The 16800-nt window shown below is 44.2% G+C and overlaps 1 protein-coding gene across 1 annotated transcript in view; it reads right to left on the bottom strand.

Moving 5' to 3' along the window:
- The window catches only part of VPS9D1 (VPS9 domain containing 1), a 339137-nt gene that overhangs the window by 146541 nt on the left and 175796 nt on the right, over positions 1-16800 (bottom strand). The window contains exon 10 of the mRNA XM_086945790.1: positions 5498-6003. Coding sequence (XP_086801916.1) covers positions 5498-6003 — 506 coding nt within the window. The remainder of the gene's footprint in view (positions 1-5497; positions 6004-16800) is intronic.

Genomic DNA, 16800 nt, shown 5'->3' with positions numbered 1-16800 from the left:
GAAACTCAAGCTCTTATCACCAGTAAACTGGATTACAGAAATGCACTCTACGCTGGAATCAATGCTCAACTGACTAGAAGGCTCCAGACCATACAAAACTAAAAGGCCAAGCTCCCCCTCAACCTCCCACCCCGCAATCACATCATCTCACATCTCAAAGAGCTCTACTGGCTCCCAATTCACAAACAAACACTCTTCAAACTTCTCAAGCACACATAAAAAGCATTACACAACACTGGGCCCACCTAACCGCAACCCTGGTTCTCCCCATTCAACTCCTGCTTCTGCGTCGGTATACTCTCCCAGATGAGTTTTGTGCCACATAAATACACATAACAAAACAATATTACCCCGGTATTAGGTCATCTTATTGAGGAATAGATCTTCTCCCAGGGGTGGGATCATGTCTGGATGCCCAGGAAAATCTGGCAAACAAATTTTAAGTTTGTGGGTATGTACAAACTGATTAATTGTGTGTAATGAGAATTGATATTGTCATATACTCTCTTGCTTATTGTCAGAAGTAATATTTCACACCCACCTTCGATTTAGAGGAGGCTGGTTTGGATAAGTGTAATTAGGATAAGTTAATTTATTTACTTCGATAGGAGGCAGCAGCTTTCAAGTACGTATTGCTGCAATCACCTAGGGAGTCCCTGATGGTATTGATACAAAAGGCAGGTCGTGCTCCCTCAGATCCATCTTCCTACTGATCAATAGTTATTCTGAATTTTGCTTATACATTTTTTTGAAAGGTTTTGGCAAGTTGTATTTTTCGGGCACTCTCCAATTTAATCGACATAGGTGAACGGGGAACTCCCTATGGTACTTTGAGGTCTAGAGGAGTGAAAGAAATCAAATACAAATTCTATGTCTAAATGAATTACTTTATGTTTTATGTAGCATCCTATATGTAATTTTGTAGAGACTTTAATGCTCAGACGTAAAGGAATATAGGTCAGTATAGAGGTTCCCCCCATTGTTTGCTGTAGACTCTCCAATTTAATCAACAGGATCAAAATGGCTATGTGCCTGGGCGTATCACACACTTGAACATAGGCAGACTCTACAGAATAATGGAGTTGGCCCCCCTGACTTGGCCTCACTCGACCCCCTTGGTCCCTGACCTGGAAAAGGCATTTGACACCCTGTATTGGGAGTACTTGATCTCAGGGATGGCTAAATTTTATTTTGGGGAGCACATCATGTGACTCCTTCAGTTGCCCTACACGAGCCCTACTGCAAGAGTCAGGAGGGTATGCTGATTTCTGCCCCTTTAAAGGTTCAGAGGGTACACTGGCAGGGGTGCCTCCTGGCCCCTTTACTTTTCGCACACGCCATAGAACTTCTGGCTGACAGATTAAGACCAGAGGGGTGCGCCTGGGATATCCCGTTTGCAGACAGAACCCAAGTCGCATCTCTATACGCAATTATATTAGGGGCTACATCAGAAACATCAAGAATGATCACACAATCATAGCTCGTACCCTTAAAGAGTTTGCTCCCGCTTCCGGACTGCAGGTCAATCGGTCTAACTCCTGCCTCTTCCCTCTGTGCCCTGATATTATTCCGACCTGTTTTGATCTGAGAGATGGCCCGATTGCGTGGAAGGATATCTCCTATCTCTATCTAGGGATTAGGATCAATCACACTGACTGGAAATCCCAAAACAAAAACCTCACCAAGGCAGTATCTGGTAATAAGATACAAGTAACCTTTTGGAGGATGTTTTCTTTATCGGTCATGGGGAGTAACGTCTTGGCTAAAATGGTGATGCTGCCCTGCCTCCTGTACTACTTTGCCAACCTCCCCCTTCTCATCACACAGACGTTCATTCAAGACCTAGATGCTCAGCTTAGGGGAACTAATATGGAGCAGGGGCCAGCGTAGGATCGCTCTGTCCAAACAGAATCTCCAGAATGTAAACCAGGATGAGCTGGGCGGTCCGAACTTTAAACATTTTTACCTGGCAGCGCATCTCCAATGGATTAGCCGTTGCCTTTCGAGACATTCACATGAAAAGAAATGCACTAGTGGAGTCCCTCTGTGACTTGGAGGAATATGCAGGCTGCTTTTCTAGGGCACTAAGGTTGTGTGCGGACTGCCCCTGTTGTTGTACATGGTTCTGAGCTGCTTCATATTCAGCCAGCTTCTCACCAGGCATACAGTACCCTACGTCCTTGCAATAGTCTTGTTTCACTTGCCCACTTACATCAGTCACCTTACAGCTGTAGATCTGAGGTGTTGGGAGAATGTGTGTTTCGCTTCACTGGGGGACTTGATTGAGGAAGTCCAGCTTCTTTCATTTGAGGTGCTCCAAGTGCTCCAAGTGCTACCAAGGGTAGTTCCTGACATATGGGCTCATGGTTAAGGACCTTAAGGCTAACTGTCACATTACAGGCAGAGAACCCGAGACATAGTGACTGGAGAAGGGGTCTCCAACCTTTTCTGTGCTGAGAGCTACTTATGTTCAATGAAACGTATTGAGAGCTACTAATATTATTAGTGTTGTATAATTTAATTTTTTTTATATGTATAATAATTCAACCAAACAAAAGCTTTATACTTTAATAAGCTGGGCTGCAAACAGGTGATCTACTCAGAGGTAGCTGGAGAGCTACAGTAGCTCACAAACTACTGGTTGAAGACCCCTGTAAATCTGGTGCATACCTTATTTGTGTTGGGAAATGGCATGAAGCGAATTAGCTAGTCATATAGGGCACTTCAGCAACACGTGCACTCTTAACATTCCAGCATCTGCGTGATGTATGAGAAGCCGAGGTAGGCAGAGCACTACATGACAATGAGTAGGAGGAGTTGATAAAATATCAACACACCCACTTCGTGAAATGCCAGGTTCAAATCTACACAATTTAATATTTTACACTGGGCATGCTTAGCCTTCGATAAAGCCAATAAAATCTTTGCCTTTGCCACCACCACCTGTTACTAGCTGCACCGCACCTTCGATGATTTTCTATAACGTTATTGACTGTCCGTCTTTTGGCAGCCTAAAGGTCTGCGGATGTGGGCAAGTTGACTGTCATAAAAGGATAAGCTAATCTGAATTGCTGGGAGGTGTGCACCCTTTGAATCTAAAAATGTCCCGGAAAGGACAACGTGGCTGCCCGCTTTCTCTACCTGACTTTAGTCCTAGTTAAAAAAGCAATCACTAGGAGATGGAAAGCATGTTTGTCATAGGGCACCAGGCCACCCTTCAGTGGGATGCGGCTGAGAGGACAGCAATATGCAGGGAAGAGTTTAGAGGTTTGCGCAAGTGCCCAACTGTGGGAGCTTTACACTTTAATAAGCTGGGCTGCAAACAGGTGAGCTACTCAGAGGTAGCTGGAGAGCTACAGTAGCTCACAAACTACTGGTTGAAGACCCCTGTAAATCTGGTGCATACCTTATTTGTGTTGGGAAATTGCATGAAGCGAATTAGCTAGTCATATAGAGCACTTCAGCAACACGTGCACTTAACATTCCAGCATCTGTGTCATGTATGAGAAGCCGAGGTAGGCAGAGCACTACACGACAATGAGTAGGAGGAGTTGATAAAATATCAACACACCCACTTCGTGAAATGCCAGGTTCAAATCTACACAATTTAATATTTTACACTGGGCATGCTTAGCCTTCGATAAAGCCAATAACATCTTTGGCTTTGCCACCAGCACCTGTTACTAGCTACACCGCACCTTCGATGAATTTCTATAACGTTATTGACTTTCCGTCTTTTGGCAGCCTAAAAGTCTGCGGTTGTGGGCAAGTTGACTGTCATTAAAGGATAAGCTAACCTGAATTGCTGGGAGGTGTGCACCCTTTGAATCTATAAATGTCCCAGAAAGGACAAAGTGGCTGCCCGCTTTCTCTACCTGACTTTAGTCCTAGTTAAAAAAAGCAATCACTAGGAGATGGAAAGCATGTTTGTCATAGGGCACCAGGCCACCCTTCAGTGGGATGCGGCTGAGAGGACAGCAACTTGCAGGGAAGAGTTTAGAGGTTTGCGCAAGTGCCCAATTGTGGGAGATTGGGATAACCTGTTATACACTCTGAAAAGGAGATCAAGAGATAACAACCTGCCATGGTAAACTCTTTAAACAGCTTTAGATAACCTTCTGGGATTCTCAAACCTTCAGATCCATAACAGAACTGAGTCAGAGTGCAGTGATTCTCCAAGAATTCGCAGAGCATTAGTCAGTTACCCCACTAGTAATTCAATCGCACTTCCTTCTGCACTGACACTTCTAATTCTCCTTCTCCACCCCCCCCCCCTTTTCTTTTCTTTTTTTCTTGTTCTTGCTCCCTACTTTTCTGGTTGGCGAAGGTATTCAGACACTTGATTGCTCGAGCTGACTCGTGTTATCCTATTTGCTTATCTGCATATCAGTCTTGTCTTCATAGCTCACTTGGTCTTCAGAAATGCCAATAAATATGGGTTAAAAAATATATAGATTGCTGCTGATGGCCGGAACGAAAGGCAGACTCAGCTGGGGTTGTTGCCTCTTGGTGCCTTTCCTTCTTTCTGTGCTACATGGGCATTGGGTACAGAAGACACTGTCCATTTTCACTTCCTCCTGCAATGAGGCACCTTACTTGGTTACCTAGCACCCATCTTCTCAACTTCCCCCTCACTGAACAGAAACTGAGTTCCACTGTGGAGGAGAATGAAGAGGCAGGTGTTGTATGGTCCTTAACAGGCTGGGACTGCAAACAACAATGCTTACAGGCGGCTCAACACCCCCTGAATAGCCTACGCCTCCCAGGCATCTACTACCCGTTCCTGTGACAATACGAATCTGAATTAAATGAACTGGCTGTCAGATACTGGGATTGCTTGGTTTAATGTATTCACAATTGCTGGGTTACTCACATCAGCTGTATAGGGCAAAGGAACTTAACTCCAGACTGAGAGGCACTGTGTAGAGAGGCTCACAGGCAAAGAGGCGGCTGCTGGGTACAGAGCCCATCCAGTTCTGGAGCACCTTAACCCAGCTCTTGACTCCTGTTCCTAGAGATGAAATCCACATCTCCAATGGTAGCAAAGAAGCAAGCAGAAAATTACTGGTATGTCGATTAGCTGCTGCAAGGGGTCAGTGAGTGCTGTGATATGACCTACCCAGACTGAGTGAAGAAGAGAGGCATCAGGTAAGAGAAGATCCCCAGAGAGAAAGACAGGGCAGAGATCGAGTGCAGAAAGCCAGTGAGCTCGCCAGAAGTCAGTTCTGTTGCACACTGATCACTTATGCAGGTGAATGTGGTACTAGGCTTCCAAAGCTCTAGTGATCGCTACAGAAATAGTCCTTGGTCCCTGGACTTGGTAGTAATGGGGGACAGCCTGTATACAGGAGTAGCAGAAATTACTAAACATCTCTGAAAACAATCATTATTTTAACAGTCGTCTGCACTAGACCAATGTCATGTAAGCAAGAAACGCAAAACAAGCACATTTCCCAGCCCTGTGCAGTTTATAATGATATTCCCAAATAAAGCTCACCTATTGCACTGTGGATGTCCTTCACAATCATTTTCAGGTGCTCTTCTGCAGTTAGCATTTCCATTTTTGTTTCGATGGGGACAGTAAGTCCTTTCACCTCAGTTTCCAACACAAGGGGGCCTAGATCTTCAAAAGGGCTTTCAATGTCTTTCTGCGGTCTGTCCTCAGTCCTGTGCAACACCTGATCCTCAATGTCCTGCTCCACTGCCTGGTCAATAACACTCAGGTCCTCGATTAGGGGCATTGTGGACAGGCTGTGCCTCATTCCCTGCTTGTTGATTCTGTTTTTCTCTTGGACGGATGTGATACAATGTAAACTCTGGGAGGACTTCAGACGATGGCCAACTGGCATGGGCCGCAGTAGTTCCTGTGTGCTGCGTGACAGGGCGGAGATATTAGAAGTCTTTGGTGGATCCGCGGAAATCTTGCTTATAACAGGGTAAAGTTTGCAGTAGATTCGGTACTGCAGGTTCCTCAGAAGTTGGGAAACAGGGTGATCGTGGAAGCTTTCACAAGAAACAAACACATTTGTTAAAATAATGAGAGTGACAATACTTGTGCAGACACAAATTCAACTCTTGAGTTTATAATTTCATGTACAGTTAGATATCTACATACTACAATTCGAGTTTTTGTACTTCTTGCATCTAATGTTAGTATGGATACGGAAGAACAAGTTACTTACCCTTGGTAATAGTCATTCTGGTGAATAGTCTAATGAACCGGAGATTCTTTGCCTTAGAATATCCTCCAGGTGCAAGAATGGACCTGGAGATTTTGAAGCAGGCCTTCCAAGCACTGATAGGTGCAGTTGTGTCGCTTTGCAGTGACTCTATAGTGGCCTGGAGGTGACGAAGTGCAGCCGCATATAAGTACCCTTGTGCGCTAGCATCAGTTACTTGTCTTTTCTTTTTCCGCTCTCTCGTACGTGGACAGCAAACAATTGTTGATACCAGTGAACCAGAAAATACATTCATGGTCAGTCGAGTGAAAACTCCAGAAAGTACTAGGACCCTTCTTTACCTCAAGCATTCACAGCCTGAATTGTCTACATTCAAATAGAATGCTTCAAGACCTATTAATTAGTTATTTTCGAGCATCATGTTGTTGGAAACCGTGGTTCAAGGCAAAGAAGATCTTGACTTACCAACCACAGAGGTTTCTACCAATACATGCAACAATGACAAGGATAAGATATTTACAGGTTCACTGAAACTACAAGACAACAGAAGTATGTCCTTGCATGGACGAATTTCAAGTACCAGGCTGTGATGGTGCTGATCTTATAGACTCTTCGATCAGGAAACAGCCTAACATTCCTTTGGCAGAGGTACCAACACCTTTGAAACAAGACAAAATAACTGTTCCAGTCTTTGAATGACCTCTCCCTTCTGTTTTAGAATAGAGCTATCCTTCCATCAGAGAAGAGAAATCTGCATCAACTTTTGTTTACAATCCCTTTGCTCAGAAGGAGCTCCTCTTTGAAATTTCTCAAAAGAATCCATCTAATCGGACAATGAATATCTGTTGTTATGTCTGTCACCATTCTCGACAGCAACTTAGTCTCAGAGAGGTTCTTTACTCTGACTTCTGTGAGGTTTACAGAGAAATGTCTGGCCATCAAGAATCTTCTGAGTCTAATGGCTGCAACCGTTCTGAAGCACAGTCCTAGCACTGCAAGTGCTGACTCTCAGACCCCGGTAACTCATCCTAAGAACAGCCTGTGTGTCAATCAGTTGGTCACTCTGGCAACATCAGTCATAATGAACCCGACTATTTCTGGAATTATAAAAACAAGGGAGCCCTGGTTAAACAACATCTTCCAAGGTATTGTTCCATAGTGCAGTTGCCGCAACAGCCTGAATCATTCACATGTGTTGAATGTTTTGGACTTTATTGCTTGATTGGACTCTGTCTTGTACACCCAAGGGTAGCCCTATTGGGGGAATTATTATCAGGATTCTGCCATCCTGCCATCATGTGGCACTCATGAGGGCCCAGTAGGGTTCAGCGGTTACACCAGATCCCCAACATCTTCCTGATGCATCACCGACTCTGTAGTCCTGTTTCCTGTCTTGTGTATTCTGGTTTTGATGGTCTTCCTCTTTCCATGTCCCAGTTAAGCTTTCTCTTCATTGATGCTTACCTTTTTGCACCTGGCCTATTCCCTGCACCTGTGCTTTTCCCCTGAGCTTTCACCTATTTCAGCCCTGAGAGCTCGGTGCACAGTAGCTCACAACTGATCTTGCTGCTGAGTCTCCTTGCGCTATGTTGTGATCCTGTTGCTGTATTGCCAAGGTGGCTCATTGGTTTCTCTTTCCATTGTTATTTCATTCCATTTTTCTGTACTGACTACTTATTTGTAGTCTCTATTTTACCATGCCTATATATTCCTGTGCTTGTCTTATGAAAAGTCTTGTCTGCACTCCTCCTGATCTGTCCTGTTATATGCAGACTCCTTGCCTTTTCCTACTATTGTTCCCAGTATTCACAGTTCTGTGTCTTCCAGTCCTGCCCCTGACCCTGATTCCAGTCCGGCTTTTCCCTAAGCCTACTTTCTGTTTGGTGTTCCTTCTTCTATTCCCTGTGGTCCTTGTTGTCTTGTGTTTATATTATAATCTTGATTATCATTGTCACTAAGGGTGTCAGTATGCTTTTTAGGTCTTGTGTCTCTGGCACACAGATGAACCCCGTGTTCTTTTGCATAAGAGCGGCTGGGTATCTTCATTAACTCTGTGAGATTAATCTGCTCCTTGCCTTCTTCTAAGATCTTTCACATCTCACTTTCGAGGAGTAGATTAACTATAATTTATCATAGTTTGTCTATTGTTCCCCTGCTTTTACCTTCCCGTTGCTTGTACTTGTGTTCTCTTCCTAGTTTCCCCTGCAGACTTCCCAGTTCCCTATTGACAGCTTGTTCCAACCTGGCTTCTGTCCTGCATTCCTCCCATCCTTTAGGTACTCTCTTGTTCATATTTAACCCCTTCTCTGGAAAGCCCTTGTCCCTGTAGCCAGCAAGCACCCTCTTATTACTTTGCTCGGTGCTTCATATGCACAGGCATAGCTTAATGCGTCCATGTACAGAGCCATGTGCACAGGCACAGTCCAGCATTCAAAGGTGCAGGCTCATATACCAAAGTACTGCAATCAATACAGGTGCAGTGTCATATGCTCTGGCTCACACATCATATGGTGCAGATTCACACACCCAGGTATAGTCTTTATATTCTAAGTGCAACCTTTCAGGCCTTGGTGTCTGCTTATTAACAGGCATAATACATGTTAGATGCAGCCTCCCATGACCAGCTACTACCATCATATGGTAGTTGCTGCCTCAAATACCATTTCACTGCTGTTAAATCCAGCTGCAACTTCAAATGCCATGATACAGCCATCAAATGCTAGGTAGAGTCTGCTATGCTCAGATTATTCTACTTTGTGGGGTCTGGTGGCTCAGTGGACTTATGCATACTTTGCAGGGGCTTGTGTTCGACCTCATGGTCAAGGGTTCAAATCCCGGCAGGTCCACCCAGCCTTTCTTCCATCTGAAGTCGATAAAATGAGTACCATTGAGTTGGTTAACAATAAACATCTGTTATTCAGCGCCAAGATGCCTACGGGTGAACGTGTGCTTCAAAAATACACATGTGATGTTATGTTACAAATGCCAAGTGAGTCCACACAAGCACAAGTTCTGAGATTATATGCCAAATACAGCCTAAAATACCAAGCTACAATTGTTATGAACATACACAGCTTCATATGCTCAGATGTAGACTCACTTGCCAAGGTATAAACTTCAGACGCCAGGTACAGTACCCATTGACCAGTTACCGACTCTAACGCTCAGATACAGGATCAAACGCACAGGAATTGTTACCATTTGCCTGGTACTGCCACACAAGGTAAGTTTCCATCACGGTGTCAGGTTCAGCCTCTTATGCCCGGATACTCTCAGCCTATTGCAGCTGTGTCTCTCAAATGTTTTTCTAAGAGTTTTAGATATAAAACTGGCAAGGGTCTCTTTTGAAGAACATTTCAATTTTAAATTCTGCTTCTTGTTATGTATTCATGTTACGGTAGGCAAGATCCATGTACACCTCTTTAAAAAGTAAGTATGTTCTGTAACTAGTCTATTATGGATAGTGTCTTGATTGCCTTGAGTGTTTGAGAACTAGCAGGCTCCAAAGGGATAGTATATTTCAAACAGAAGGGACTTTCACAGAGCGGTGTATGAGGCCCCTTTTCCGGATAAGCACATATTCACAAGTACATCGACGTCAGTAGAAGGTACTGTAACTAAAGTGGTGTTAAAACAATTGTGAATGAGTACCAGTAAAGCTGTGCAGAGATGTTAGTGGAAGAAATCCATGGGAATAAGAGGTGTGGCGCAGCAACCAGAGCGGCTGACTCCGGCGCGCAGGGCTCACGGTTGGATTCCTGGCGTAACCGGCAGCTCAGCACCATGCAACTCTCGGCAATAGCTCACTTAATCTCCCAGAGGGCCCCAGCGTCTTTAAACCTTAAGGGGTGATATGGTCGATCTTTACAAATATGAACTATTATTATTAGGGTGACAAGGATATATGTATGAACATGTAAATCTAGACTGTAGTTCAAGTGCTGAAACAGGAGGGGAGTGGAGAATAGCTGTAGCTGCATGGCATGGGGTTTTCGCTGTAACCCCCGAGAGTTTGGGAAGATAAATCCAGAAATACATTTTATTGTCATAGAAAAATAACAAAATTCATACAAAAAATCATTAAGGCTAAAAATATATATATCCTACAGTAAGGGATGGGCTTCTCTTTCCCTGGGGACTGCAAACCCCAGAAGGCACCCTGACACTCTGAAGGAGGGGCCAAGCATCAGCAACGCGCTGTTAATTGCCAGGATCTCCCACCGGTGCGGGCCGCGCCCGATCGAATATTGGACCAAGAGCAGGCAAGTCTTCACCTGTCATCAGCTGGAAGAGGCTGGTCTGGGCCATTTCTCTTGCCCCAAGATTCTAAGACCTGCCTGGGTGAGTAGTATTCTCCTTGATTTATTTTCATCTAAACCTGGTTCTCGCTGGATGACTGATGTGAGAGCAACCTTTCTTCTTCAACAGTCTGTTTGCTTGGTGGGCTCCTATAGTAATCCCCAGGAGGCTGTGGACACTACATTAGTCTTAAGATGGGGAAGAGAAAAACACCGGAAACCAAAGACCATGTTATCTCTCACCATGAATCCCACTGCACAGCCTTGGATTCTTTTCTGGTTAGATCAGTAGGAGTGGTCATTCAGGAGATAGAGCTGGTGGAGCAGCAGCTATCCCTTGAGCTCTGCGAACATCACTCCCCCACTTCCCCAAGTCACTCAGATTTCTGGGGAGGCTCTGGGTTCTGTGGTTGGTTCCGGTACGGCTTTGTAGTGCTTTATTTATTTATTTATTTATTCGCTTGTATAGCGCACAAATTCGACCCCCGAAGGGGTATCTCCGCGCTTGTGTTCTTACCATAAGCCAGAAGCCAGAGACCAATAAACAAATAAGAGGAATGCAGGGTTTAGATAGTCAGGAACAGATGTGTTTTTAAGAGTTTCCTGAAAGCTCCTAAATTGGGGTTTTGTCTCAAGGCAAGGGGTAAGGTGTTCCAAAGAGTGGGACCCCTGTAGGAACGTGCTCGACCACCCGCCTTTCCCTCTTAATCCGCGGGACTTGAAGCAACAGTTGATTCCTAGAGCGCAGAGAGCGACCTGGCTCGTAGAGTTTAAATTTTTCAGTCAGGTATTTTGGACCAGTGCCATATAGACATTTATGGATTACGCAGCATATTTTCAACTTAACCCGCTGGCGGATGGGCAGCCAGTGGAGTTTGTTCAAAAGACGGCGCAAGGGGGATCTGGCTGGAACATTAAGGACCAGTCTAGCTGCTGTGTTCTGGGCTACCTGTATCTGCCAAGTTGTTTCTCATTGGCAGAGAGAAGAAGCCTGTTGCAGTAATCTAGCCTGCTGATCACAAGCGTTTGAATTAGTGTTTTCCTGTAACTATCAGCTAGGTACGGGAATACACGCCTCAGAAGCCCAATGACCCTAAAACAAGATCCCGTTACCTGAGTTACGTGATCTTTTACAAGCAGTGACTGATCAAGGCTTACCCCAAGATTTTTTACTACCTGTTTAGAGCAGGGAGCAGGTCCCATTTCCAGGGGCCACCAATCAGGTGACCAGAGGAGGGGGGCCTCTCCGAAAAGCATGACCACTGTCTTGCCCACATTACATTGTAGGCAATGGGAGGTCATCCAATCGGCTACAGCTCTCATACCAGCAGCAAAAGTGTGCTTAACTGCTGGCGTCAGGGTCTGGAAAGGAAAGATTGCCTGTCGTAAGGTTAGGTTTAAACGGCCCGATTAACTCACCAGTGAGTAAAGAAAGACCCCCACCCAAAGTCTAAATGGGTCTGTAACACTAGTAAGAAAGGGGCGTGAGCAATGGAACCAGGCTATGCAACATGTCAAGGAGGTGTCCCGCAACGCGCACTTCCGCTATACTCAATTCAATTACATGCACCAAACCTATCTCACCTATCTCACCCCTCATCACATACGAGGCACGCACCCCAAAGGCGATCCCTCTGAATACCCTAGTTGCCAGACACAGGCTTTTATCACATGACATGGGAATGAGCAGTGCTCCAAAGTGCTTGGGAAGAAATAACTGAGATAACGGCTGACCAAATAGAGCAGCCGCTACCACCCACTCCTGATTCATGTCTGCTGGGGTATTCGCACAAGGGTAAAAGAGGATAAGTTCATACATAAGTTTAAAGATCTGGCGTTCATCCTGTTCAAACTGCAAATTGCAATGCAATGGAAGGCGCCACTTGCACTGGCCATTACGGGATGGTTGAAGACTTTATTGACATGGTTTTGGGCGGAATCAGACTTCTTCATGAGGATGAGATCTTGGGGCCTAGGCACGGGGGGAGGTAACTGCTGGGATGCATATGTTGGGAAGTTGAAACGAAAAACAATGATCTTCCCCCTGAACGTACGTGCTTGGATTGCTGAGTGTTTGTATATGTTGCTCTACGGGAGGCTAGAGGACATTGTTGGGAGATGAGTCCTTCATTAATTCCAACTGGCTGCTGAAGTGGGTGCAATCAATATTTGTAAAGCGCAACACTGTCACCTCTAGGGGTATCTGGGCGCTGAGGGTGTGTGTTTCTTTCGAACAGCCAGGCCATGAGTTTCTTTCTGAAGTCTGCCATGGAGGGTGCTGTTCGGAGGTGGAGGGGCAGGTCGCTCCAGGTCTTGGTAGCAACGCAGGAGAAGGCACGGCCACTGCTTTAGCTGCAATGGGTTATGGGGATGTGTGAACGGGACAGCGAGGCAGAGTGTAGGTGTCTTGCAGGCAGGATGAAGTTCAGTCAATGGTTGGATCTTGAACAGGCATCTTTCCTGGATGGGGAGCCAATGAATGTTTCTAAGACGGGGGTGATATGGGTCTGTTTGGGGAGGTCCAGGATGAGTCTGATTACTGTGTTCTGTATGGTCTGCAGTCTTCTTAGGGAGCAATGGTCCAGTTACAGCAGATAGCACCTCCAAGTGATTCATTCTGGCACCTTGGAGGCAGGTCACAGATTCCTAGATGCCCTATCACGAATATGTGTCCACAAACGTCGTCAGGTCCCCTGTAGATACCCAAGACTGACAATATGTATAGAACATACTTCAGTATTGTGCTTTCACTACCTTCCCCGCGTAGTTATCTCCCCAAGGATATATGCTATTATCCTGCTCACATATGCTCATTAATGCCAGAACTCTGACTTTCATCCTATGGACTACAAGGACAGTGTATTTGTTAGGATTGGCTGGATTGGTTCTTTGGTTATGCAGCTGTGAGGGGATTGTATTGTCATTAAATGGCGCTAACTAGGCCAAGCTTGCTGTTTGAACTCTTCTAATAATCATCAAAGACAGTTGTACCAAATGCATTAATTTGGAACTACTGGGTTTAAAAAAATATATTTACAACCCAAGGTGAAGAGAGTACAACAGCGACTACCACTTAATGCAAGGGTCGGATGGCCATATTTCGTGACCAGCAATAGATTCTCCACCCTGTCAGATCTGAAGGACCCAGCTTGACCACCACCTATATGTAATTCCCTAGAAGACCGGGGATTGTGGCTACATTAGTTAATGGTGTTGAAAGTTCTGGGCCCTATCGGGACAGACTATTTGTTTCATCTTGTGTTTTAAAATATTGCAGGTTATCAAACTAAGCTTCATGATGAGGATTGGTTTGAATACATTTCCAAATCTGATATAGTGCTGATGCAGGAAACATGGACCTCTGTGGATATTACATTGGATGGTTATGATAGTTTCTCTGTTCCTGCTATTGATGTCCCTGGGCTGAGAGCTCGAGGGGGGTTGGTGACCTTAATTTGCATTGCAAAGTATACAAGTTCAAGTTGTATGCAAGCAACAGGGGATTTGAATAACATGGGTTATTCTTCTTAATAAGGTTAACTTTTTTGTTATTTATTTTTACAATCCTGTGTGTTAGCTAAGTTGTCAGATCAATGTCTTATTTTCTATCCAGACTACAATAAAACACAGACCCGCAAGTATGTCCAGTGATTTCCACGCTACAATAAGTGGGGATTTTAATGTAAAAATAGGTAAAAATACCACCCTACCAGAATCATTTGCAGTGAGGGACAATCATCATTTATACAGCCAGGCTGTTGACTGTATAGGGCTGAAACGTTTTGAGACCCTCTTAAATGTTGGTCTGATTAATGTAATCGAGAAAATGGTTGATCCATTTATGCAGACTCCCACTTTTGTGGGATAGTGTCAAAGTACTATTTCTTTGTTACAGAGAATTTGAGCCGGCTTGTCTCTGCTGGGGGAGTCAAGGAACACAAGCATAATGATCATAACCCTATTGAACTGGAACCTGATATACCCGATCACAGGCGTCCTTACAAACCTGCAGGGCCGACAGATCCGGGCATAAAGGATAATGGGCTTAGGGTTAGTTGGTGAAGTGCCCATATTCTGTCTGTACTGACTGCTCTTGTGGGATCCTACTGAGGACTGATTATGGAAAATCTGCTGGTAGATATTCTCTCTCCCTCTGAAATCCTATTGGTTGTTGAGAAACGGAATAGCTCAGTGAGAGATCTGATTACTGGCAGCCGAAGAGGATGGTTTGACAGCTCTTGTAGAGCTGCAAACAAGAGACTGTGTCTGGCACTTTGCTATAATCCTAGGAATAAGATATTGGTGGCAGCTGCCAGGCTGGAATACAAGCAATCTAGCAAAATCAAGAAAATGGGGATTTAGGGGGAATCGTGGGAGAATCTTGTACAGTCATGTAAAATGTCAAATGAAGGAAACTATAAGACATTGGAACATTGTAAACAAAGGGAGCCGTTGGAATGTAACCACAGAGGGGTTAGAGTCCAATTTTCTTCCCGAATGAGGACATGATCACTTTAGTTGGATTTACTCCTATATGGACAAACTGGAGAAGGATGAGAAGGATGTCGATCTGGCGGGGTACCGATGGACCTCTACAAAGAGAATATCTCTCTGTGGGCACCTATAATCACTAATGTTCTTAATGCCGCCGCCTCATAGAGAATACCTGCCTCATGGCAGCTGGTATAGTATCTTTTTTTAATCTTGGTAGTGCCTTTGATTAGGCATATATTATGACTATATATTAATATTTTATTATTAAAATAAATATTAATATTATTATTACACTATATTATTTAATTTAGGACTGCCCTATTCGATAGTTGAATTTTTACAGGCATTGCATGAGGAGGTTAGTGCATCAGTTAGGTATGGTATGGAGTAATGATACTCAAAGTAGGACCTGGGAGGGGGGGGGGGGGGGGCGCAAGCATCCTTCCTGACTTTTGCATGTGGGCCCCTGGGCCATGGCAGCACTGGGCTGCTGTTCACTTGACTCAGCACTAACATCAAAAAGATGTTGAATAAACAGGTACGCCTATATCTAAAGGTTAATTGAAGATAAGGAAAGGAAGTAGCTAGGGAGTCCTGCACCACCTAACTTTAGGGACACCTTCATTTTCAAAGACATCTTGCAGCAAAAATGTAAAAATATAATAAGGTCTCTTCAAAATCAAATAACATATATAACATGTAGAACCATTTCACCTTAGTACATCAGATTATATCAGTACATTGTGAAGTATTTTTCAAAATGATAGTTTTCAAATATACATTTTAAGCATTTATCCCCCCCCCCTCCCACACTAACAACAATGCCAAAAGGGAACGAAGAGGCAAGTTAGTTGTTATGTGTACTCCTTGGGTGGCCTAGGTTCCTATTCTACATGAAGAACATTATAGTTTATTAAAATCAAACACAGGAGAAGTGTTTGTACAACACACATCCTGAAGTAATGTATTTCAAGCTCCTCATATATGTGATAATGAAAAAAAAGCAAAATAAAACAAATGTCCAGGATCACACAATTTGGTAAATGGGTATGCTGGGATTAATCTGAGGTTTTCTGGTGTAATACTGTGCAATTCATCCACTAGATGTATAATTTGCTTCCCCTATACCTCCTCCGCCCACCACATTGCTGACATCAAAGCAGCCCTCAGTCACATCAGAGACCAAACTTTGAGGCCCCTGGGAAAATGTTTGCGAGTACCCCTGGTATGGAGAATAAGTGCACCAAATCATTTAATCTTTTTAGGGGTGTCCGTCAGGAGTTTGTTTTAGCCACTATTTCATTCCTTTTATATATTAAAAGTCTGCCCCCGTTTTTAGAATCTCATAGAACAGATCTCCCAACAGTGAAAGGCAAGCACATTGCTTTCACAAACACCTAATGGTTTATGGGGCCTTATTGATACTTCTGTTAAATGCCTGGATGACCTTGATTTAAAAGTTAACATACCCAAAACACATTATCTGGTGTTTGGTAAGCCCCAACGCAAAACCAGGCCCATGGTGATAAAGGGGCAAATTATTAGCCTAGTTAATGAGTTCTCCTATGTCAGAGTAAGTTTTGACTCTAGGGGCAGCTGGTTACCATGTTTACCAAAGCACTGTTCACGCTTCATTACCTATGTGGCGGCCGTTTTTGTCTGGCATCATCAAGCATTTGCCCTTACTGGATGTGTAAAAACTAAAGTGTTTACCTATTATAACTTTTAGGGCATCTATGTGGAGCTACTGGGACTGCCCAGGTTACAGCAGGAAGAGAATCACTTATGTAGGGGACTGCTTAGGGTTGGGCCAGGTAGTCCTGATTTTT

Source organism: Lissotriton vulgaris, chromosome 12, assembly GCF_964263255.1.
Source record: "Lissotriton vulgaris chromosome 12, aLisVul1.2, whole genome shotgun sequence".
Taxonomy (NCBI): domain Eukaryota; kingdom Metazoa; phylum Chordata; class Amphibia; order Caudata; family Salamandridae; genus Lissotriton; species Lissotriton vulgaris.
The sequence above is the reverse complement of the archived record's forward strand: the minus strand, read 5'-3'. Positions and strand labels throughout refer to the sequence as shown.